At 45.3% G+C, this 25,202-nt stretch overlaps 1 protein-coding gene across 2 annotated transcripts in view; it reads left to right on the top strand.

Annotated features, from left to right (window-relative positions):
• Positions 1-25,202, top strand: part of PIGN (phosphatidylinositol glycan anchor biosynthesis class N) — a 1,076,629-nt gene that overhangs the window by 354,808 nt on the left and 696,619 nt on the right. For both annotated transcript variants that reach the window (XM_086965406.1, XM_086965407.1), the window contains exon 13: positions 1,729-1,784. In XM_086965406.1, coding sequence (XP_086821532.1) covers positions 1,729-1,784 — 56 coding nt within the window. The remainder of the gene's footprint in view (positions 1-1,728; positions 1,785-25,202) is intronic.

The following is a 25,202-nucleotide window of genomic DNA, read 5'->3' on the forward strand; positions in this document are numbered from 1 at the left end:
TAGGGCAGGTCCCGGGTTTTGAGGCGGGGACGGTGCTTGCCCACCTCCCACTCTCTCTACCTAAGTCTGGTAATTTCAGTAGACATGGGGAGGGTGGGAGTTAATGAGAGAGAGGACAGACATCACGGAGAGAGAAAGGAGGACGGGGGTAGAGCTGGTTTCGACATTTTTGCCAGGGATAATTTTGTTTCCCAGTCCGGCCCTACTCCAGGGTGTCATCTGAGTACCAATACCTGCTTCTCAACAGCATTTGCATCCATTTCGCAGGTGCTTCTTCCTCACTTGATTTTTTTGCGCATGCTGTTTCCCCACTTTTCTGTTTTGCGCATTCTGTTTCCTCATTTTCCTGTTTTGCGCATTCTGTTTCCTCATTTTCTTGTTTTGTGCATGCTGTTTCCTCATTTTCCTGTTTTGCGCATGCTATTTCCTCATTTTCCTGTTTTGCGCATGCTGTTTCCTCATTTTCCTGTTTTGCGCATTCTGTTTCCTCATTTTCCTGTTTTGCGCGTTTTGCGCATTCTGTTTCCTCATTTTCCTGTTTTGCGCATTCTGTTTCCTCATTTTCCTGTTTTGCGCATGCTGTTTCCTCATTTTCCTGTTTTGCGCATGCTATTTCCTCACTTTCCTGTTTTGCGCATTCCGTTTCCTCATTTTCCTGTTTTGCGCATTCCGTTTCCTCATTTTCCTGTTTTGCGCATGCTGTTTCCTCATTTTCCTGTTTTGTGCATGCTATTTCCTCACTTTCCTGTTTTGCGCATTCTGTTTCCTCATTTTCCTGTTTTGCGCATGCTGTTTCCTCACTTTCCTGTTTGCGCATGCAGTTAGTGCTGCAGTGAGTGCAGAACACGAGCAGACACGTAATGGCAATCATTGCTAAGCCAACGATCACTCTAAAGCGGGCTCAGATACCCTTAAAGCCTTTGAGGCACTAGCAAGGGCAGGGACGACCTTGGGCTTGAGTGTTACGGGCCCAGGTCTGGGGTGCCAAATAATCAGAGGGGTGCAGCAAAGAACAGCTCGCCCATCCCACTTGGTCTCAGTTGAGTGCTGTTAAAGACTTTGTTATCAGCCCTTAATGTACCTCAGCGTAATTGTTAGCACCCCATCAACCCCCTGCCCTCCTCCCATCTCCCTCACACCACCTGCCGTAACTCCGCAATGACCCCCCACCTCTTCAATCCGATTTAGGGCCGGCCCTGAGCATGGGGTATAAATGGCCCATTAGTGTCTGAAATGTGGATGTATCTCTTAGCCTTTCCCAGTTGCTACATCAACTGCTCCTTTTCCCCCGTTTGCCCCTCAGTTGAGGAGTTCTTGGTTTCCTTATCTCATGGTCGGTCTCTGTTTATTGTATGCCTCCGTGAGGTCTTTTTATGCCATCCTGCGCAGCATTATTTCCTGATAACGCCACATACCTAGCAAGTTTGTGAAGTATTTGTTTCACAGTCCTTCAAAAAGATAGCTGTTTTAAAAAAGACTGGTTAACCAAGACTAGCCTTGTCTAATTGAGAACTAACCACCACCACGAAGAATCGGGGTTTCAGTCATACAAGAGTAGCTGTTGAGTATCAAGATGACCATCTATCTCAATGCTCTACTCACAATTAGTAAATGTCATCATTATTTTTCTTTGTGTTGGGTACTAAGTATCATAATTATTCAGTCTTGGAAAATACTAACAATTTCAGGTTTCTTTCATTAACAATCGCTTTAACTATTGTGTTTCAGGTTAAAATGACTCAGAAAAAGAAAACTACTTTACCATTCTTGTTCACACCCTACAAGTAAGCGTTTCCACATTTTTCTATTTTGTTCTAAATACAACTTTTCCTTTGTAAATCTCTTTGTTTTTTGTGAAAAATCAGAAACGGTGTAATGAACAAAGGAAAAAGGGGGGCTCATTTAAAAATTTCTTTTTTTTTTTTATCGACTGCAAAGGAATCATGCTCTTAAACAAGTACGTACAATCATCACAGTCTGTTTTCAATTTTTCCCCTTGCATTACATAGATTGAATAGTTGCATCCCGTACATTTACAAATAAACTTATTAAAGGGCAGATTAATCGTCCCAGACATCCGGTGAATGCTCCATAAGTAAACGATTCAACTTAGGTCACATATATGAAATCAGTTATCATCTTAGAACTTAATAACACCCACCCCAACACACCTCCCACCCATTCCCACCCCCTCCTGGTCGATCCATTGTCAGCAAGTTAGTTTCCCCTGGGCAGTCAATAGAGGCTGTCAGTCTGCGGAGCATGGGAGTAAGTATTGCGCACCCCTTCATGTAGGCGGGGACCTCCTTCAATTGGATTCCTCTAGATCGTGTATGTTACTGTGACCCCGCCACCTGAGATGGGACCAAGTCGAGCCTTTCCAGCTCTAACAGCATGGCTTCCCACTCTAACGCTATGGGTTGTTTCCGATGACCTCTCTCTTTCCTCCCTCTTGAGGGCCGCTCCCTCCGCTCGACCCCACTGTACTAGATCTGTCTGCCATGTAGTCACCATATGGGGCCTGGGGGACTTCCATCTCATTGTTATGACCCTAACCACCAGAATAAGAGCAAGGTCCAGAAATTTTAACTTAACTTTCAATTTCCCTGATCTTTTACGTAATCCTACCAGGCGAAACAAGACATCTACCGGAACCGGCAACTGTGTCACAGTATTGAGCACTTGACATATTTCGGCCCGTAGCTTCGTAACCGTGGGCAAGACCACAACATGTGGATAAAGTCTGCTTCATCCCCTCTACAGCGGGGCAGCAATGTGGGGAGTCCGGGAACATACGATGTAACTTCTTGGGAGTTAATTGGGCCCTATGGTGCACCATAGACTGAATAAATTTAAACTTGGCATTACGTGATACTCTTTTAGGATGCTCTAATATAAGCTGCCATGCCTTATCCGTCAAGTCAGTATCAGAGTCTTGAGCCCAATATGTTCTAAGGGTCATGAGCGAGATTGCTGCATGCTCCCTAACTCCGGTGTATAGCCAGCATACAAGATGTCCACCCGCTCCCATATAGTACAGTAAATGAACAAGTTTGTGTTGTGTAGGCTTGAGCCGTTGTGGCGCCCATGTATTCCTAATGTAATGTGTTACCGTGGCATGCAATAGGTACAGTCGGGGGGGAGCACCTGTGATCTGCAAACAGGATTCATGATCAAGCAAAGTCTCATCCCCGAAAAAGGCTCCCACCTCTATCCCGTTATCCCCCCAATGGTGAAGCGTATGTCGTGTGAGTCTGCCCTGTGGTGTTGGAATGCCCAACAATGGAATATTTGCCGCATATGGCGGTACTGCAGAAGTATAAGATAGGGCCTTCTTCCAACACAACAAGGCAGTATGCAGGAGAGGGGAGCAGTCCGGGGGAATCTGGGCTTTGGGCAGCAACAAGGAGTGGAGTTCCCCATGGTCAAGTCGTTCTTTTATGAAGCCAATCTCAAGGAGGTTCCTGTGGAAAAGATACCATAGGATGTAACAAGACCTGACCTCCTTTCAGAACACCTTCCTTTTTCTTAATACGCACTAAATCACCAACAGAAATCACATGTTTACTCACTGATCCTTGCTTCTTCTCCATTCTTTTCTTCATCTCATCCTTATATGCACCCACTCTATTGCGAACCAAATCATAGTCAACCTTTGAAAAACCACAATGATCACTCAGATTTTTTTTTAACCACCATGGAGTTAGTCGAGTACTGGGTTTCCGACCCCTTAAGAGTTCAAATGGGCTGACCAAAGTAACAGAATTTGGTGATGTTCTATAAGACAACAACATGGATTGAAGAGCATTACGCCAGTTCAAATTACCTTTAACAGAAAGTTGGATAGCTTCCTTAACTACTCTATTGAATTTTTCAACCTGGCCATTGGCCTCTGGATGGAAAACAGCGATCTTATTGTGTGTTATCCCACATTTAGTAATAAAACACTCAAAATCCTTACTGGTAAATTGCGGTCCATTATCCGTTACTATCTCTTCCGGAATTCCTTCCCTGCAAAAGGTTTCATCCAAAAACTCTATCACATTTTTAGTTGTTATGTCCCTTACCATTTTGACTTCTGGCCATTTCGAGAAATAGTCTATCAAAACAATGCCAAACCTTCCTTGTTCAGGTAAAACAGCAAACGGACCAATAAAATCAAGACCTAATTTCCGCCAAGGACCAAAAGGATACTCCACAGGGCAAGGTTCAGATCGCAAAGGAACAGCAGACTTGTCACTATTGGCACAATCTGAACATTTCTGGACATAGTGTTCCACACAGCTATCTACACGTGGCCACCAAAAGAAATCTTTTATTCGTCTCCTAGTAAACGAAATTCCTAAATGCCCTTCATGAGCAATGCTAATAATAGTATTCCCCAAGGAAAGAGGAGGGATAAATTTGTCACCTCTCATGAGCAAACCATTTTCAATTGCCAATTCATCTTGCACTTTAGCATAACTCATCATCTCGCCTGAAAATTTCCTTTGTTCTGGCCACCCTCGCAAAATATAGTTCTTAACTTCAGTCAATTCAATACTTTTTTTCATTTCCCTTGTCCAAGATTCCTTACTTAAATCAAATTTCTCCCCATATACCAACATAACATCTTGGGAAGTAAATGCAACCTCACCTTCATCATCGTCAAAAGGAACCTCACAAGAAGTGTGCAGTCTGGACATGCAATCTGCATGGACGTTAGTTTTCCCCTTTACATAAACCATTTCATAATGAAACGATTGTAGCCTGGAAGCTAGTCTAGCCAGACGAGCTGACATAGTACGACCTCCACCCGGTGCCATCATATAAATAAGAGGCTTATGGTCAGTTTTTATTGTGAACTTTGTGCCCCATAAGAAAGTTTTGAAATGTTCAGCTCCCCAAACTGAAGCCAACAATTCTCTTTCAATAACTGAGTAATGTTTCTCAGCATCCCTTTTATGCCCTTGAGGCATATGCAATTATCCATTCCTTTCCACAATCATTTTGCATGAGAACAGCACCTAACCCAGTGCTACTTGCATCAACCATGATAGTACACCTTTTCCCGACAACAAAAGGTCTCAAACATGGTGCATTCACAATAAATGCTTTAAGACTTTGAAATGCTTCAGTCATCACATCAGACCATAAAAAACCTTGCATTTTTCTTTAAAAGAGGTCTAAAAGGATCTACTTTTGATGAAAAATTTGGAATGAATTTAGCATAAAATTCCATTAGTCCTAAAAAAAGCTACTAATTGTTCTTTTGAAATGGGCACAGGAGCTTTAATAATGCTTGCAACATGTTTCTGCTTCGGTTTAATCCCGGCACCACTAATGGAGTGCCCTAGGTATTCTTCTTCTTTTTCTCTGATTTTACATTTATCAAGACGAAGAGTAAGACCTTTAACAGACAGCGCAGATATCACTTTTCTTAAATTGTCATCATGCTCCTCAACATTTTTCCCAAATACAAGTATATCGTCTTGAAAAGCAATCGCCCCTGTCAAACCATCAAGTGTCTCTTTCATAAGTCTTTGAAAGACCGAAGCGGCACTAGCCAATCCAAAAGGCATACGTTTATATCTGAAAAGACCTTCGGGTGTAATAAAGGCCGTCAAGTTTTTAGATTCATCATCCAAGACCACTTGTTGGTAAGCACTTGCCAAATCAATGGATGAGAACACCTCAGCACCCCCTAATGTTGAGACCATCTCATGAAGATTCGGCAAAGGATGTGCATCAACCCAGATGGAGTTATTTAGACTGCGAAGATCTACACATAGTCTCAATTCGCCGTTGGATTTAACCGAAATCACAATCGGAGAAACCCAAGGTGACGACTCAATGGGCTCAATAATATCTTTGTCGCACAAATCTTTGAGCAAAATTTTAAGTTTATCTCTATATGTAAGAGGGACATTTCTGACTCTGTGTCGAACAGGAACAACGCCATCATTAAGCTTTATAGTGTGTTTGAAACCCTGATACTCACCAAGTTTCCCACTGAAAACATTTGAAAATTCCGATTTCAATTTACTGAGCATAACGTTCCTATCAGAATTGCTAGTGCCTACAATGGAATACACAGGAGGATTAGCTCTAGGATCAATCTTAATACCCAGTTGATCTTGGTGTGGCCATCCTAATAAAGATTGGCCTGACCTTGCAACATAAATCTTTCCATATGTAGATTCACTGGCAAAGGTAATTTTCCCCCAAAAAAAACCTACCAAATCAATTTTGTGTCCTGTGTAACCTCCTGGAGAAATGTCAGACTTGAGCAACACCTTGTTTGGCCAATTCTTTTCTACTACATCTAAACCAATTAGAGTGTACCATGCACATGTATCAACAAATACATTTATAATCCTTCCATCTATAAGCACATCACAAGATGGAAACGTACTTACGCCCTCACTTCCACAAATATTAATGACAGTGTTGATATCATTTTCGTTTAGCAATTCATAATCATCAACATCTTGAACAATGTTAACTCTCTTAGTGGTAGATTTGCAAAATTTAGTTAAATGCCCTTTCTTATTACACTTTAAACACATTTTATCAAGAGCAGAAAAGGATTTAGAATGTGCTAAGTGGTTGGGACTTCCACATCTGAAGCAAATCCATTGAGTGTTCTTCCTTTCATTTTTAGCATATTTAGTTTTCCAATCGTTCTTATTATTAGAATAGTGTTTTTTTGGAATGAAAAATTTCTTACATTTTTCTCCTTCTTTTGAAACACTAAAAACATCTCCTTTTTCGTTTCCTCTTATTTCCTTCACAAACTTCTCAGAATGTTCAATTGACCTCGCAATATCAATAGCGGCATTTAAAGACATATCTTATGTTGTCCAAAGTCTTTCCTGAACCTTTTTATTATTTGTTCTCATTAGTATTTGGTCTCTCAATACTTGTTCATAAGTGATATGCTCAAAGTCACAAGTAACAGCAAGAGATCTGAGAGTAGATACAAAATCTTCAATAGATTCATCGGCAAGCTGTTTACGAGAATAAAAAATAAATCTCTCCATAACAACGTTCTTTTTCTTGCCAAATCTTATTTTCAATTGTTCTGCAGCGTGGTCATAAACATTCCTATCACCAGGATTGATTAAAGCAGGTAAGGTGAGAAACTCTTTTAATTCAATTCCTCCAAGACAATGTTTTAAGAGAGAAAGTTTTCTCTCGGGTTCACATTCTGTCCCTTCCAAAACCTCTACATAAGCTAAAAAACTGGTTCCCATATTTCCCAGTCCATGGGTGGATCACCTTTGTTTGCCAAAAATGAGGGAGGAGGAATAATACCACTCATTGTTTAATATTGTACTACTATTTTTAATAATGTATTAAAAAAAAATTTTTTTTTTATATAATAGTACAAAGTAAAACCAAAACATCCAGAATTAATTGGTACCTTAATCCAAGACTTAATCGTATTTTGAGTTTTAATCTGAGGATTCCATCAGTCATAAAGTTGAAATGTCGAAGAAACGATGAAAAGTTACTTTAAATTGGAGTTTACTCTTCCAAAATGGCCGCTGTGGTTATCACTCTTCTTTTTAAGGAGAATAGGGCTTGTTTTGCCAGCGTTTTACGTCACACGCTTATTCTTGTTTGAGCGTCTATTTTTAAAGGAAATAGATGTCCTCGCTCGTGCTCAAAAGGGACCTCGCGCTGACGAAATCACAAGGTAAAAGTAATTATTAAGCAAGTACCTTGATATAACAGTAGCGATTCCGTCGTCATAGCGATTCTGCCGGCAAGAAATGTAGAAGCAAAATGTTCGATGAATTAAACTCCGAAAATCATTTAAAAAAAAAAAATGAAATAAAAAAAAAAAAGGTTTGAAATTAATGAAGAATCTTTCTCCTTAAGTCCGATTTATGAGTTCTTTTCCCCTTGTTGCCAGTGTGGAAAAGATACCAGGAAGTAGGATGAAGTTGGTTCAGGTATTTAATGGAAAGACATCCGGTCACAAGTCCGGTAAAGGTAGTTATGCCCGCATCATTCCAACCTACCAACTAACCCACCTTTCAAATGATGCAGCATGTGCACCAAGCAACAACAACCAACACGAGATAGACACGAGTCACAATCTCGTGCTATCTCGTGCTATACAACAGTTCCTGCCCGTGGTCCAATAAGAAAGCCATTGAAGTTGGCTAGCATAGTAGTAGCCCCGGAAGTCTGGGACCCCTAAGCCACCCGACCTAGTCCCCAATTGGAGTTTACGAAGGCTAATCCGTCTCTGACCGGTACCCCAGATAAGGCTGATCAAAATAGTATTCAGTGTATTAAAAATATGTTGGGGAAGGATCACTGGTAAATTCACAAAATAATACAGAAGGCGAGGAAACATAATCATTTTGGAAGTAGCAGTTCTGCCCATGACTGACAAAGGTAAGGAAGTCCAGAACCCTACGCTACTGCGGAGCTGTGCTATGGCGTGTTGGATGTTACCGTCTATTTGGTCTTCCGGCGACCTATACACCTGTATACCCAGATATTTAAAAGAGGTCTGGGCCACCGGAATCGGATACGTGCCAAAACATATGTGGGAAGAATGTGGTCCCTCCCTAAAGAAGAAACCAATCGACTTTACCGGATTGATCGCTAGGCCTGACAAAAGTTTGAATCTCTCAAAGATGGCAGAAATCGAAGCGTGGTCAGCCCCTAAGTCACGCAGGTACAACAGGATATCATCCGCATAGATAGATATCAAGTGTTGCGTCCCATCTATAGGGATGCCCTCACGGACCACACTACTACGAAGGTCCAAGGCCAGAGGTTCAAGGGCCAGGACAAATAAAATCGGGGACAGGCGGCAACAATGTTGAGTCCCTCTATGTACGGTGTAATATTCTGAAATGTGTCGACCTGTGCGCGCCCTAGCTGTGGGATTAGTATATAATAAACATATCCATCGTAAGAAGGTATCCAGGAAGCCGAAGCGTTTTAGAGATTCGAACATAAATGTCCAGGATAAAGAGTCAAACGCTTGTTTCAGATCAAGCGCTATACACCCTGCCCGGGGAAACTCCTGTGGCGCAGCCATCATTAAAGCATGTAGTCTACGCGTATTCAGCGATGTACTGCGTCCGGGAAGGAAGCCACATTGGTCCTGATGTATAAGTGTGGGGAGGTGGGATTGTATACGCATGGCCAGAGCCTTACTGAGGATCTTATTTTCGGTAGAGAGCAAGGAGGGAGGTCTATAATTAGCCATATCTAATATGTCACGGCCGGGCTTAGGTATAGATGTAACCAGTGTCTGCATAGTTGACTCCGGCAAGTGGCCCCCCTCAAATGCTACTCTATAAACCGTCTCTAGGATTGGTACTAGGATATCCGAGTAAGTTAGGTAAAACTCCACAGGGAGCCCGTCTATGCCAGGCGTTTTATTACGGTTGAGGCTCTTGATCGCTGCACGTATCTCGTGCTGAGTAATAGGGCTGTCGATTGCCTTCTGTGTGTCAGCTGTCAGAACCGGAAAGGGAAGGTCTTGCAAGAATTCTGCAATTTGTACTGAGTCCTCTAGGCCGGAGGGCGCTTAGAGAGCTCATAGAGAGCTCATAGATTGTCGTGGAATGCCACGTTGACCTCCACTTGTGTACGAACCAGGGTACCTGTTGGGGTATATATCTGAGTTATGGTCAGTGGGTCTGGTTGGTCGCGTACTAATCGAGCGAGTAGTGTACCTGATTTATCAGCGTCGGTGTGTTGACGGCGTAGGTATTCCTTATAATCTATTGTCCGTAACCTTTCTAACACCTCTCCGTGCTAAATGTATGCTATTTGTAGCTCCCCTTTCAAGGGCTGCCTCCTGTTTAAGTACCTTCAGATGGTCCTCTACCCCACAAAGTTTCCGATTTATCTCTTGTCTGGCCCCTACTAAGTGCCCTATCGCCGCCCCTCTGACCACTACCTTCATAGCGTCCCATTCAATCAGGTTCGAGGAGGCAGAGTTCCAGTTTTCACTGAAATAATCAGTGATAGCAGTAGACAGTGATACACGGAAGGGGGCGTCTTCCAGAAGAAGTGGGTTGAGTCTCCAGGTAGGCACCGGGGCCGGCACCCTACCCCAGAGGAGCTTAAGGGTCAGGGGCCTATGATCAGAAAGTATCTAGGCCAAATATTCCGATCTCTCTATTTTAGTAACTATTGATCTCGAACACAGGAACCAGTCGATCCTAGTGTGGAGATTGTGTAAGGGGGAATAAAAGGAGTATTCCTTATGGGTGGGATATAATCCTCGCCATGTATCCGACAACATCCAGCCGTCCGCCCAGGAAGCAAAGAGGTCAGTCAACTTGGTCGCCCCGGAGGCCTGAAGAGGAGGGTGTGATCTGTCCAGACCTAAATCCAAAACCGCATTCCAATCCCCTCCCAGCACCCAAGGGATCCCAACCCATTCCGTCAGTGCCATGCCTACTTTGTGTAAAAACCTGTCTTGTTCGTAATTTGGAGCATATATGCTTCCCAGTACTATCAATGTCCCATCCAAAGTACCCTTCACCTAAATATATTGGCCCTGGTCATCCACCCACCGCTCAATCTCCACAAATGGTGTCCCATGACGGACCCAAATAGTCGCTTCCCTAGAAAAGGCTGAATATGTCGTAGAGTAAATGTTGCCCCTCCATTTCTTTAGCAGTTTCTGCGATTCTGCATCTGTGAGATGGGACTCCTGAAGGAATGCGACCTGTGTGTGGTGCCTAAGGAGGAATGAATGGATTCGATGACGTTTTTGAATCGCACCCAGCCCTCGTACATTCCAAGTAAGAAAATTGTATGACCCTTCAGTCTCAGCCATGATCGCCTTCTACCCAGGTAAGGAGTAACTGTTGCCCCCTTGTAATACCTCTTGTGGAAAACGACCAGGAGACCCTGTACCCTGAAACAAAAACAAAGAACAAAACAAACTTGGCACAGCATGAGAACTGCGCTCGGCCCAACATTAAAATATCAAACATACAGATCCAAATTACGGTTCGTACGCCAATGAGGGGATGGCCAAGCACTAGTGCTGTCATTTTGCCGTCAAACGTCAAATACCGATGGCTCAATGGTACTCCATCCCGGGGAAAGGAACAGGATAGACTTCTGTTAAGGGAATGGAGAGGTAACCTCAGAATGGCAGGCGGTCCCGAGAGGACCGGGCATTACCAAGTATCTCTGTAGGCGTCCAGAACTAAGGGATAGGATCCTAAAGTCTAAGTCTCATTATCCCACTCAGTAAACCCAATCTCCAGTGTCTGGGTCGGATAGAAATCAGAATAAACAGTTATAACAGTATCAATATAGCACTGCATGAAGGATACCAGAAACTTCAAATCTGTGTCTTTGTTCAAAGCCGCCCAGCTACTGTATTCTGTAATCCAGCATCATTATCCCACTCAGGAAACCCAATCTCCAGTGTCTGGGTCGGATAGAAATCAGAATAAACAGTTATAACAGTATCAATATAGCACTGCATGAAGGATACCAGAAACTTCAAATCTGTGTCTTTGTTCAAAGCCGCCCAGCTACTGTATTCTGTAATCCAGCATATCATCAGCAGCTCGAGGTGTGATGGTGGGGAACAGGATTGCGCTGTGATGAGTCTGAATGTACCGTGCTGTCTTCTGAATCTGTCGCGATTTTCTCTGTATCTTCACGGAAGGCGCCTTCCGTTGCAAGCGCTCCTAGTTGGTCCCTTTTCTGTTGCTCCCGTGATGGGCCAGAGCGTCCAGTGCTCCTGCTGGACACCGGGGATCCTCGGTCTTCCCGTCCTGAGTCACCTCCCGAGCCCCGGCCGGACCGTTCTTGAGTAGAGACCTGGCTCCCTCCTATGCACATCACCTCCTGCCATTCGTCAACATCCGAGGGACTTTCGAAAAAGTGCGTCTTCTTCCCGTGGATGACCTTCAGCCGGGCGGGAAAGAGGAGCGCGTACTTGAGCTGGGCCTTTTCTAGCTTCTTCTTCACTGCTTGATACGAAGAGCCCTGCTTCTGGACCATCGTTGTGTAATCTGGATACAAGGACACTCAGTGATTCTCATATTGGATTAGGGATTTCTCTTGGGCCTTCTGCAACAAGATATCCCTATCCCGGTAATTGAGGATCTTGACTATCAGCGGAAGGGGTGGTCGGACAGGCCTGGGCTGGCCAGTCGGAATCCTATGTGCCCGCTCCACACAGAAGTACGATGAAAGCCACTCGGGCGCTACATGGTCCCAGAACCAATGTTCCATAAAGTCTGCTGCATGAGATACTTCACAACGCTCCGGCAGACCTATGACGCGTATATTATTGCGTCGGTTTCTCCCCTTCGCATCCTTCACCCGATCCAGCAATGTGGTGACCTGTTGAAGTTGTTGTATGGAGGAAGAGTGGTCCGCCACAGTCGGTGTAAGATCCGCAAGGATGAGGCTCTGATCTTTCACCTTGTCCGCTAGCTTGCCATGATCCGCCTTCAGGAGGGACAGATTAGTAGTGAGAGCCCCTAGCTGCTGTTGCATCGCTGATCTGGATTCCCTTATTTCCTTGAGAATCAAGTCTAGTCTGTCTGTGGGCGGTTCCCCAACAAGGGCAGTCTCAGCGGCCCCTGGTGGAACTCGCCCATCCACAGCGCCCGCCGCGGGAGGCATCAGAGTCACCCTGGCTCTCCGGCCCTCTTGCCCCTCTACGAACCATGATGTCAAGGGTACTCGCCGTTCAGCACAGGATATTGGTTACCATCCCATCCAAGGTCCGACCCAAAAGTAGCTCCGAGTAGAGGTGTGGGCCCCGAAGCACCTCCGAAAGCGTCACGCAGAGGAGAGGATGGAGACCAGCGGAAGCCGGCCAGATGGAATGTAAGAACGAAGGTGAGTCGGGGGGGGGGAGAAAGGAGGAGCTCCACCTCTCAGGGAGCTTCACCTGTCCCCGAGGTCAGGTCACAAAGACGTCTCACCTCCCTCTCAGCGCCACAGCTGTAGTCTCTCTCCAAAGTTCAGTCTCCAAAACACAGAAAAACAAAGTGCCAGCAACCACCAGGAGAAAAGGGAGGGCAGGGGAGGGGGGGCACAACTCAGTGTGGCCGGCTGCACACAGAATCAGGGTCCATACCACGTAGTAAATGATCCGCTGTTGATGTAGTTAGCCTCACCAGTTCCAGGCCGTCTCACCATGGCCCCCCAGTCCAAGCGGTTAACCCTGCAGCACCGTGCCCGTTAGGCACTGACCAAAGCAAGTAGTTAGGAGGGCCCGTAGAGCCGCTTCAGGCCCTCTCGGCCCACCACGTAGTCCTTTCGGAGTCAACCAGGCTCTTTGCTGTCTAAGGGCTTCGCCCGCAAGCTCCCAGGCCGAGACGGTGTTCAGGCAGGGAGTGCGGGCGCCAGGATCACATCAGCACTCGACCCGCTGCGTCCCCACGGGGGGCCTCTACCGTCCCACAAGCTCCGGGGGCAGTGGTGCGTTCCGCACTCACAGCACCGATGAGAAGGCGCCGCCGTCTGCTCCCACGGCGGCCCGCAGCAGGATCTCGTACGGCTCCTGGAGCTCAGGTCGACACAGGCGGAGACCACCAGCGTAGGCCAGGCCCGGACCCACAGCCCGATCAGGCGACGCATAGATCCTCCACTCCGATTCGCGCCTCTCCTCGCCGAGCCTCGATTCCAATGGCCCAGCGGGTACAATACCCTACGTGTTCGCCTCAGGGCAGGATAGGAGATGGGGGCAGTTCTGCTCTGAGGGCGCAGCTCGTCTTCCCCCGATGGGGGCGGTCTCACGATCCTCCGCTCTGAATTCAGCACCCGGCCTCCACACGCAGGGCGCCGCAGTAGGCCCCAGTCCGCTACAGCCGTACCGTAGCCATCATGGGCACGATCAGGTTGCCCCAGACATGCACAGGGGCGCCAGCATCATTCCCTGCACCGTAGATCAGGGCCAGGCACCTGTAGGCTCCCGGCAACAGGATAAAGTCCCCGGGTGGTTCCGGAGCTCTAACGGTAGCCGACCGCCATCATGGCTGGCTATCCACACCCCCGAAAAATGGGGGCTCATCATAATTAAATGACATTTCACACAGTGTCTTCTTTATCTCTCGCCTAAAAGCGATCAGAGGGACTTAAATGTACCCCATGCTCTCAGTTTAATGGATCTGTTCTCCAGAGTTTTCTCACCATAGATTCCATGTTTAGTGTATTTTTTGAGGCACCCCTCGATTTATAGACCAGTTCTTCCATTCTGGCACAAATGCCCACTCCCCTAATCCAATGATCTAATGTGAAGATGTTTACACCAGCCAATGATGCACTAGGTCGTTCTTGGCTATCAACAAGCCAATGAGGGTACGGGTAAGATCCAGACCTCCCATAATACCATGCAGTATCGCTTTAAGGTCTACATCTACAGGTCTACCCAGCATCTCTCCTAATTTATACTGACTGCACCAATATTTGGCTACCAGTGGGCAACCTCAACTCATATCAAAGATCGTACCAAGAGCGGAGTTAAATCTGCTACATTACCGGTCTGTTACTCTCCTCGTCTTCCTGAGGTCGCGTTGGCTTGTAATGATATCACGGAACATATTTAAATTGGAAGTCTGAGTTTGGTAAAATGGCAGGATTCTTGGTTCTATCCTCGCCTCAATCCTTAGTTGCAACTTCTCTGTTTTACATTAAAGATATTATTGTTTCGTTTTCGGCTCAATGATAGTATTTGCCTATTCTCGTACCGTACGTTTGAGAAAATAGTTTTGCTCACAAGAATTCAAACATCCAAGTGAGCCTGAATCAAACACACAATTGGGCTGTCACATATTTATTTTATTACAATGTTCGATAGCGCTAACCAGACTTGGGATAACAGAGGGCTTTACATAGGAGTATACAGGAATGCAACAAAAAAAAAATGAGACCGTGCAGTTGTAGAACTAGTTATGTGAGTGGACAAATAAGGCGGTAGATGTATAGGTAGAGTGAGTGTATTAGTGATTTAGATTGTAGAAACATACTCAATAATGAAATTTAAGGAGAAGGGATGGGTGTGTCCACAGCATTGACTTCATTTGTCTTCCTACTCATCACGGACTGATATGGGGCCAATCATATATTTGGTGGTGACAGTGTAAGAATAGGTCCTGGAGTTCCCCACGGAATGTGTGATAGTTAGGATTCTTCCTAATTGTTGGCTTCATTGAAAGTGTTCTCTTTTGGGAAGAACCAACCAAAACAAAGTCCGCTTAAATTCACGCTGGCTTTAAGGGCCACTGATTGGTTTTGTTATATTATTCATTACATAATGTTATCAAAAAAATGCACATAGATAAATAATTTTGTTTCACAGATAAATTGTACATTAATATTGTGAGGACTCCGTTACCCAGATACTGCCACCGTCTCTAGTCACGGGCATTCCCACAACAATTCTTCTCATCCGCCCCCTTTAAAACGGCAGGAGTAGCTATATTAATAGCGCGCTATTTTACGGGGACAATCGGGCGTAAGGAGGAAGAGTTAAGAGGCAGATGTCCCACATACCAGATCATGTTGGGGAAAACAATTTTCATAAATGGATAACAATACGCTCCCAACGACGGCCAAGAACCTTTCTTACGCAAGGCACTTACAGAGCACTCTACACAACAAACACAGAGTCCTCCTTGGGGGAGACCTTAACCTAGTATTCAACTCAGACCTAGACAGATCAGCGCAGTGACATGGTTAGACTGTGACACTCACGAAGAGCGGGCATACGTGGGTTAGAGACCTGGGACTTTGTGACATATGGAGGGCTTTCCATTCAGAAGAACGTGAATACACCTTTTACTCACATGCCCACAAAACATATGCAAGACTAGATTACTTCCTGGGAACGAAGACTATCCTTAGCTTAACCACACAAACAGACATTCTCCCAACAGTAATCTCTGACCATTCAGCGCTAACACCTTCACTGACAGTAAACCCATCAAAGATTCCATGTCAGTCATGGCGCCTGCGTGAAACAATGCTGCAGCATCCTGCAGTGATACCTCAGATCCAAACAGCTATCTTAAATTATCTAGCAATCAACGACACCCCTGACGTTTCCAATACAACTCTGTGAGAGGCACTAAAGGCCGTTATAAGAGGGGAGTTTATCTCTATCTCAGCTGCTGACAATGTGCTACAAAGAGAAAAGAGGGACAACCTCTCCACCTGGGTTAAGGAACTAGAGCGCATCCACCGACATACGGGTGCACCAAGAATATGACGCCAGATAACAGTACTGTGCGCACAGCTAGTTGGCCTAGACCTTGACCGAGCCGAATATGCAGCACTTCGTCTATGACACTTCTTCTATGTTGGGGGACAAGTGTGGCCAACTCCTAGCCAATAATTTACGCATGAAACGACAGGCAACAGGAGTCCATTCACTACAATCCAGAGAGAACGGGCTCATTACAGATGACAGTGGCATAGCATACTCCTTCAAGGAGTTGTAGGCAAAACCATGCACAAGACAAGACCTGGACCGCTTAGATAGTACTGCTTACCTCCAAGAAGTGCATACCTCCCGCATCACACAGGAGCAGGCAGAGGAGCGGTAGGACGATATACTCCCTGAAGAGGTAATCTCAGAAATCTCCTGTTTAAAACTTCACATAAATCCAGGACCATATGGATATCCCTCCATCTTCTATAAAGCATTCTGTCATGCCCAGCCCCTATATTAGCAGACTCTTCAATTCCTTCACACAACCCGGTGCAATGCCCACATCAATGCTAGATGCATTTATTACAGTCGTTCCCAAACCAGGAAAGACAAACAGCAGTGAAGTTTTTATCGACCTATCTCCTTGCTTAACATCGATTTATAAATTATTTATCGGCATCCTAGCACATAGATTGGGGCCACTCCTCCCTGCAGTCATAGAAACAGACCAAACCGGATTCATTCCACACAGACAAACAGGAGACAACACCAAATGCATTCTAAACATTATCGAAAAAGCCACGCAGGTGCACTGGCCTTTACTAGAAGAGGTTATAACACACTTTAGCCTAGGCAAAAAATTTAAAGCACAAATTATGAACTGCTACCACTTCCCCATGGCATCAGTGCGGGTGAACGGCCACATCTCAGACTCCTTCCAGATAGGCCGAGGCATGAGACAATGCTTGCCATTGTCCCCCCTCTCATGCTCTCTATGTATGGAGCCCCTAGCCCAGCGAGTAAAAGAAGATTCTAGGATCACCGGTGCGAACTTTGGGGGGGGAACACCACAAGCTTTTATGCAGATGATATACTGCTCACTTTGGATAACCCTGCTCACACCCTACCAGTTCTTTTAGAAGAACTAGAAGCACATGGCCGGGCCTCAGGGTTTTGAATCAACATGGGAAAGTCACAGGCACTAGGCCTCTCGATACCCCAGAAACTAGTGACAAGACTACAAACACAATATCATATACAATTGGTACCCATTGCGCTCCCCTATCTGGGAATCAGACTGAAGCCAACACTCCAAGAAACGCTCCCCTATCTGGGAATCAGACTGAAGCCAACACTCCAAGAAATCTCAACAATAAACTTCAGGTCAGCCATGAGATGACTAACTGGAACCACCATATCTCTTGGTTAGGCCGCATTGCCGTAATCAAAATGACCATACTCCCCAAACTACTCTATCTATTCCAAACTCTGCCTCTCGCCTCCCTAAAGGAATACTTGCCAAGTGGCAAGCCGAAATCTCTCAATTCATATGGTTCGGAAGGGAACCACGCATGTGAAAAGAACTGCGCTACACCCCATCCAAATATGGAGGTTTAGGTATACCTGTTCCTCCAAAAGTACTATCTGGCGGCACAGACACAGTACTTAGTGGAATGGTACCAACCAAAGTCGGAGAAACACTGGCTTTTCCATGACAAAGCAGTGGCAGGTACTTTCCTACGGAAGGTCCCCTTCCTTAAGAAACCCAATAGACCTAGAAACTTTTATCTCTCCCCTATCACACGAGTGAGCATGGAGGAATGGGACCAAATAAAACAAACACCAAATGTGGTCTTACCTCTTTCCCCTCATCACTGACTCCTCTATTTGATAATCCTGACTTCAACCCAGGCCTAGATCCCAAGGCATTCACAGAATGGAGACTATCAGAATGTCGTGCCATGGGGCACATGATAGGTAATACAGGGGTGAGCCCCTTTCAGCAATTGCGCAAAGATTTTACCATCCCTGAAACAGAAAGATTGCTTTACCTACAACTCGGCCACTGGCTCTTGCACGCTAGTAATAAACCATCCATTCAGAGGCCGCTTACACCATACGAGTATTGGCTTGTCTCTCACACCACAGATAAGCATCTCATCTCTGAGATCTATGCTTTTTTAATGCAAAGCCATTAGCATTGCATATATATAAAACTGGCCAACACAGGTGGGAGCAGGAACTGGGGCGGCAACTAGATGAGAAAGAATGGAGCAATATACACCACAGAGCCCGACACACCACCAGTAACAGCATCCTTGGTCAAAGTCACTACATACATACTGGTACCTCACACCCTCCAGATTGCATAAAATGTATCCAAACCGTAGTGATAGCTGTTGGAAAAACTGTGGAAATCAAGGGAACTTAGTGTATATATTATGGGACTGTCCCCGACTCCAGCCATTCTTGACCCAAATAATAGAAGAGGTAGACACCCATCTCGAGACACAGATACCCAGATTCCTGACATACGTTCTACTAGGCCTACCAAATCCCTTTACATATCCTTTGAAATCTAGGTGGGGCAGGCAGATCTGTCTTGCACTGGGAGCAGCAATGCAGAACATCCTAACCCACTGGGGTACACCACAACTACCTACCCATACATGATGGCTACATAGGTTATGGACGATTTTGGGCATGGAGAGAATATCTGTGACACAAATCAGGGAAAGAAATTGGGGAAGCTATGGCGTCCCTATTTATCCTTTCTAACACAATATACATATATACATACTAGCAGCCCGTCCCGACGTTGTCCGGGTATGAATTGCTGCCGGACAGTAGTATATTGTTTTGTAGGATTTCGTTTAGATAGCATTTCTTATCTGTGACAGGCCTGTGAAACGCTCCGATTCACAGTGAACTGCTGATGCACTTAAGAGTGCGCGTTCAGTAGTGTGTGAACTCGAGTTTCCCTACTTTATTTTTCCTTGCAATATTATATAGTGCGAATTCGACAACATGGCATGAGCACAATTTACATTACAGAAGAACACATTCATTTGTGGTAGGCACGGGGAGACAAAGCGATTTGCCTGGAATCACAGGATGTTGAGCTGATGCCGAGATTCGAACGTAGCTCCCCAGGTCTAAAGTTCGCAATTCTTGAACTTGTGGCGGGAGGTGTGTCTAAAAGTGTATGTCGGTGCTGGCCATCAATGAGAGAGACCTGTGCATTTTTCAAATGGGTGGTGAAAAATATGAGTATGTTGCTGGAGATGTGGGCCGCCGTGCCACCAATGGACTTACCGGGGGAGGGTAACACCCATTATTCCGCAACATTCTTTCCGCATACCATCACTCCGCATACTTTCATTACGAAAGTACCATGACTCCGCAATGCCATTATAACGCTTGGCATTAAATTTGATATGCTTTGACCAAGCATACATTTACAACGAAATTCGTTGTAAATGCATGAATGGTAAAAGCATGTTTTTTTTTAAATGTTTGGATAAGGTAAGTATGGGTATAGGGGTATATGTTTTGGGGTACTGAGGTATATGTTTTGGCGGTGTTTGGGTATTTTAAGGGTTCAGATATAGTTTTGGGTTATGGGGTACATGGGTAGTTTTAGGGTTTAGGGATAAGTATGGGTTTTGGGGTACAGGGGTATTTTTAGGGTTCAGGGCTAGGTTTGGGTTTTGTGGTATAGGGGTATTTTTAGGGTGCAGGGGTAGGTTTAGGTTTTGGGGGACACAGGGTATTTTAAGAGTTCAGGGCTAGGTTTGGGTTTTGGGGTACAGGGGTATTTTTAGGGTTCATGGCAAGGTTTGGGTTTTGGGGTACAGGGGTATTTTAGGGTTCAGGGTAGGTTTGGATTTTGCGGTACAGGGTTATTTTTAGGGTTCAGTGCTAGGTTTTGGTTTTGGGGTACAGGGGTATTTTTAGGGTTCAGGGGTAGGTGTGGGTTTTGGGGTACAGGGGTATTTTAAGGGTTCAGGGCTAGGTTTGGGGGTACAGGGGTATTTTAGGGTTCAGGGGTAGGTTTGGGTTTTGGGGTACAGTGGTATTTTTAGGGTTCAGGGCTAGGTTTGGGTTTTGGGGTACAGGGGTATTTTTAGGGTTCAGGGGTAGGTTTGGGTTTTGAGGTACAGCGGTATTTATAGGGTTCAGGGCTAGGTTAGGGTTTTGGGTTACAGGGGTATTTTTAGGGTTTAGGGATAGGTTTGGGTTTTGGGTATATTTATAGGGTTAAGATGGGTTAGTGTTTAAGGGTGTTGGTGTATTTTAAGGAGTAAGGGTGGGTTATGATTATGGGGTGCAGGGGTATTTAAAGGAGCAGGGTGTCGATTAGCACACAATATGAGACATGGCATGAAGGGCGGAACGTACCACACGCCCCCAGCGCTTGTCATGCCCCCAGCACACGCCCACAGCCCAACCCAGACACGCCCACAAGGGACTACTTTGCTGGCACGGTTCTTTTACCTTTTAAATGCATATGGTGGGCGTCTGCATAGCCTATGTCCTTCTGCTGCGACTGCCCTTTCCAACGCTGTATTGGGTATTGTGATTGGTGCTGTGGTTCCTGGGATTACCCGCCTCAAAGGTTTGGGCTCTATCTTTATTATAATAGTATGGATATATATATATATATATATATATATATATCTCCTCGCCAGTAGGTAGTCATAGTTAGGACCTAGTTTCCATAGGAAACTATTCTAAACATTCACAACATTCTATTTGGAATAACTTTGGCGCCGGTGGACAAATCGTCGCGAATTTCTCCAAGAAAATGGCCTGCTCGGTTCCGCTCCTTCCCTGAAATTTTGGGGGTGATTCTTCAAATGGGGGCAGAGAAAAAAGGAGGTCCCAAAACGTGTTTTTGCTAGAACCGAGTCGCAAGAAAACAGTAAAACAAAGTTGAGGAATAAGGGAAGGGGGTAGGTTTGAGACATTCTGACCCTCTAGGCTTGCTCAGGGGTCGTACATGGATGTTTAGGCTCTATTTTTTAATTTAATTTTTTAAAGAAAAATCGCGGCGTACGTGTATGGAAATACGTACAGTTACGAGCAGGCGCTGCATGCTGATTGGCTGTCAATACTCCAAACCAGGAAGTGTTGGCCGCCATGTTGTTTGTCGGGAGAGGAGAGTCACAAGAAACCTGTAAAACAAAGTTGAGAAATAAGGACACGGGGCAGGGTGGAAAGATTCTGAGGCTATAGTCTTGGTCAGGGGGTGTTACATGGATCATTAGGCTCAATATATATTTTTTTTATAAAAAAATGTCGGGGTACTCGTGCAGTACTTGTACGCGGTGGAAAAGGTGAAAAAAAAGTAGAAGTCCGTTTTATTCATTAGGTCCCGGGGGGGCAAATTACGGGGGCAATTTTTTTGCATAAAGGGGGCTTGTAAGGTGCCCCGAGCACTAGGGAACGGCACTCCTAGTTTAATTTTGAAGTATGCGGGGGGGTTACGGGCCTACTCCCCGCAGAAAATTGTTTTGAGCTCTCTCTCTCTCTCTCTCTTCCCGTACCCGTCGCGAGTAACGCCACATTTCTGGGGCAGTGATATGTAAAATGACCTTCCAGCTCCGGGTACCTGCATTGTCTGGAGTTTTTTATTAATGTTGGGAGGGTGGGCTTGATAATACGTCCTTCTAAATTTCCATAGAAGTCTATGTTCTGGTGTTAACATGGGCTTCTATGGGAAAGAACAAGGCCGTATTATTAAGCTCATTATCGCCGTTTTATCAGCAGTTTCCTGCCAATAAAACGGCGATAATTTTAACACCAGTCCTTGATAATATGCACCTAAGCTTACTGGTCAAAAAAAAGAGCAATGGGCCATATTATCAACAAAAGGCGATACATTATTGTCGCTTTTATTGGCAGGAAACTGCTGATAAAGCGGCGATAATGGGCTTGATAATATGCCTTTGTAAATAACCATAGTAGCCTAGATTAACATCAGAACTTGGGCTGCTATGGGAATTTACAAGGGCCTATGGTTTTTTATTAATGTTGGGAGGGTGGGCTTGATATTACGTCCTTGTTAATTGCCATAGAAGCCTATGTTCTGGTGTGAACATGGGCTTCTATGGGAAATAACAAGGCCGTATTATGATGGTCATTATCGCCGTTTTATCTGCAGTTTCTTGCCAATAAAACAGCGATAATTGTAACACCGGTCGTTGATCATATGCACCTAAGTTTACTGGTCAAAAAAAAGAGCAATGAGTCATATTATCCACAAAAGGCGATACATTATTGTCGTTTTTATCGGCAGGAAACTGCCGATAAAGCGGTGATAATGGGCTTGATAATATGACTTTGTGAATAACCATAGGAGCCCAGGTTAATACCAGAACCTGGGCTGCTATGGGAAGTTACAAGGGCCTATTATCAAGCCTATTATCGCCGCTTTATCTGCAGTTTCCTGTTGATAAAAGCACTTGCCCCACATGTTAACCCAGGCAGTGATTTTCTACTTCTAGGGGATTTCAATGTCCACAGTGAGCTGCAAGATAGGGCGCTCGGTCCTGGGATCCAGTGCCTTGTCAACCTCTCGCTTGCCGAGAGCCGTGTTTCATTGGAGTGGAAAAAGACACTGGTGAGACCCATTCGGGAAATCTCCTCTATTCCATGGACGGATTTGTCGAACCTCATGCCCATATCTCTGCTCCCGTTCCTGAGCAAGCTCACGGAGAAGCATGTGAATAAACATCTTTCGGACTTTATCGAACAAACTGGGAGTCTGGACTATTCTCAGTCCGGCTTCAGGCCGAATTACAGCACTGAATCGGCATAGCTGTCAGTAACAGATGATCTAGGCATGTACCAGGACAAGGGGTACTCGGTGGTCCTGGTGCTGTTGGATTTATCGGCAGCGTTCGATACTATATCCCACAACATCTTGCTCGGGCGCCTTGCAGAGATTGGGCTTGAGAGTGAGGAAATATAAATTTTATGGTCAAGAAATGTTCCCTAACGTGTACCCCACCGTCTCCATGTACGAGCTTAAAGTGCATGTAACTTCCCTCCTGTGCCAGCTATGAAGACGCAAATACATTTGCGTCCAACGTTAGCATGTCCTCTTTCAGATCCACCCTGAATGGGTTGAATATTCCGTTCCTAAGTATGCCTTGCCAACGTCTTTATGTGGTGTACTTTACACGTTTTTCAGCTCTGGCGAAGTAGGCCCTGAATTCTGCCATCAAGCCTTTTCCTGCCTTCTGACTCTGAACGTCTCAGCCTGGGCTGCCTCTGTACCCGTGACCCCTGCCTTACTTCCTGTGCGGCTAACGGCGCTTAGCCCAGCCTGCTGCCTGCCAAGACTGTATTCAACCTTCGAATTATCTGTTCCGCTCCTCAGAAATACATTCCTGCCTACTAGTTCAAGTAAACATCTTTCCAGCTGCAGAGCAAAGGGCCCGGCCTCACTGTCTCCGTGCAAGTAATTCATAGCTCCTGTTACCATGGTAGGCCCATGCCCCTCGCATCTCATGCAGACACGTAGACGCTTATACACGCACTAACAGTCAGTATAGAATAGCCTCTGCCCAAGAGACCTTTCCCTCTAGATAATATGGTTCCCAAACATCAGATATCAGATATGATATAGGTACGAGTTGATCTGACATGCCAGACTTCTGTCTCTTTCCGCTAGTGTAAATGTCAAGTCCCCTGCGCCCTCCAGCTCCACGTCAATCACACGTCATGCAGCTGCGCGCGCATCCAGATCTCAGATTTCTGCTGACATTGCAAGATTCTGCTATGTACCCACCTACTTGTGACACTTTCATGTGACGTTTCTAGCACACACCTCTATGTTCACGTCTAGTTCACGCCTTTTTGATTACGTATTGCTAACACGTGTATGCTTTTATCTTGTCTCTCTCAGCTGTTACGCCTACTGTATTGGTATCTATTGTATGATTTAAGTATAAAAGTTATGTCTTGTCAATAAAGTATGCTCTATCCCTTCCTGAACCCCAGTGGTGTCAGGAACATGATATCCGGTTCAAGAACCATTCCTTTTTTAAGGAATAAAACCCCTAAGAACTCTAACACCACGGACTCTGCGTCTTTCTTTCCGATTGAGTTATTTTATTTTTAGTACTTACCTGCATAGAAATTAAGACGGTAATTAAATATTTACCACATTATTTTGGCGCCCGAATAGGGACCCCTCCCCCACCTCACGCGCCGGTTGGTGCGTTGCAACCTTTGCCCCCTGCCATAAGTCAAGACGGACAATTACGCGTACCCGCAGGATTTCCTGTATCTCCCTCTGGCCCACGGAGGTGACGGAGACTGCGATCAGCACCCAGACGAGGCGGTGAGGAGTGCGGAGGATCCCGACCAGAGCCTAGCCAAAAGAAGCAAGGTCCGAGGTGTCAAGAGGCCCACCAGTTTCCGAAGTATCCACGTGTCGAGTCGAGCCGAGTCCGGTCCAGTCCAGTCGTGTTTTCCGAGGCCTTCTGTTCCGTGCTTCCCGGTGAGTACCATTGCTGGGACGTATCTAGACGGGTGCATTATTATGTATCCGGTAAAGACGGGTTTGGGTACACAAACGCGGTCTGCACTGTTTTAGACAGTGTATCTGTGCTGTTTAGCAGTACATCTAGTATCGTGGGTAGTCATATGTGTTCAAAATGTTTTCATGTAATTAATGTCGTGGTATGAGTGATTGTTTGATGTACATTACTGTGTTTTTGTGTAACTAGCTGTGTTCAGAGTAAGTAACAAGTGTTGAGTATCCAGTACCAAGTAACAAGATGCCGTTTTTCAATAAATTAAGACAGATCGGAACTAGGAAAGGGATACTAGAGGAAGAGATTCCTATCCCACCTAGGGACACTCCTGGAAATTTTATGTACCATAAGCATGGCTTAGATGCCATACTGTACCTAGATTTATGGGCCGATTATACCAAGCACCTAGACGAGAGACACAGATGGCCCGTTACAGGAACATGGGATGCCGAGTGCATCATGAAGGTAGAAGAAGCGCTATGGAAAAAGAAAGCCAG

This window comes from Lissotriton vulgaris, chromosome 4_1, assembly GCF_964263255.1.
Source record: "Lissotriton vulgaris chromosome 4_1, aLisVul1.2, whole genome shotgun sequence".
Classification (NCBI taxonomy): Eukaryota; Metazoa; Chordata; class Amphibia; order Caudata; family Salamandridae; genus Lissotriton; species Lissotriton vulgaris.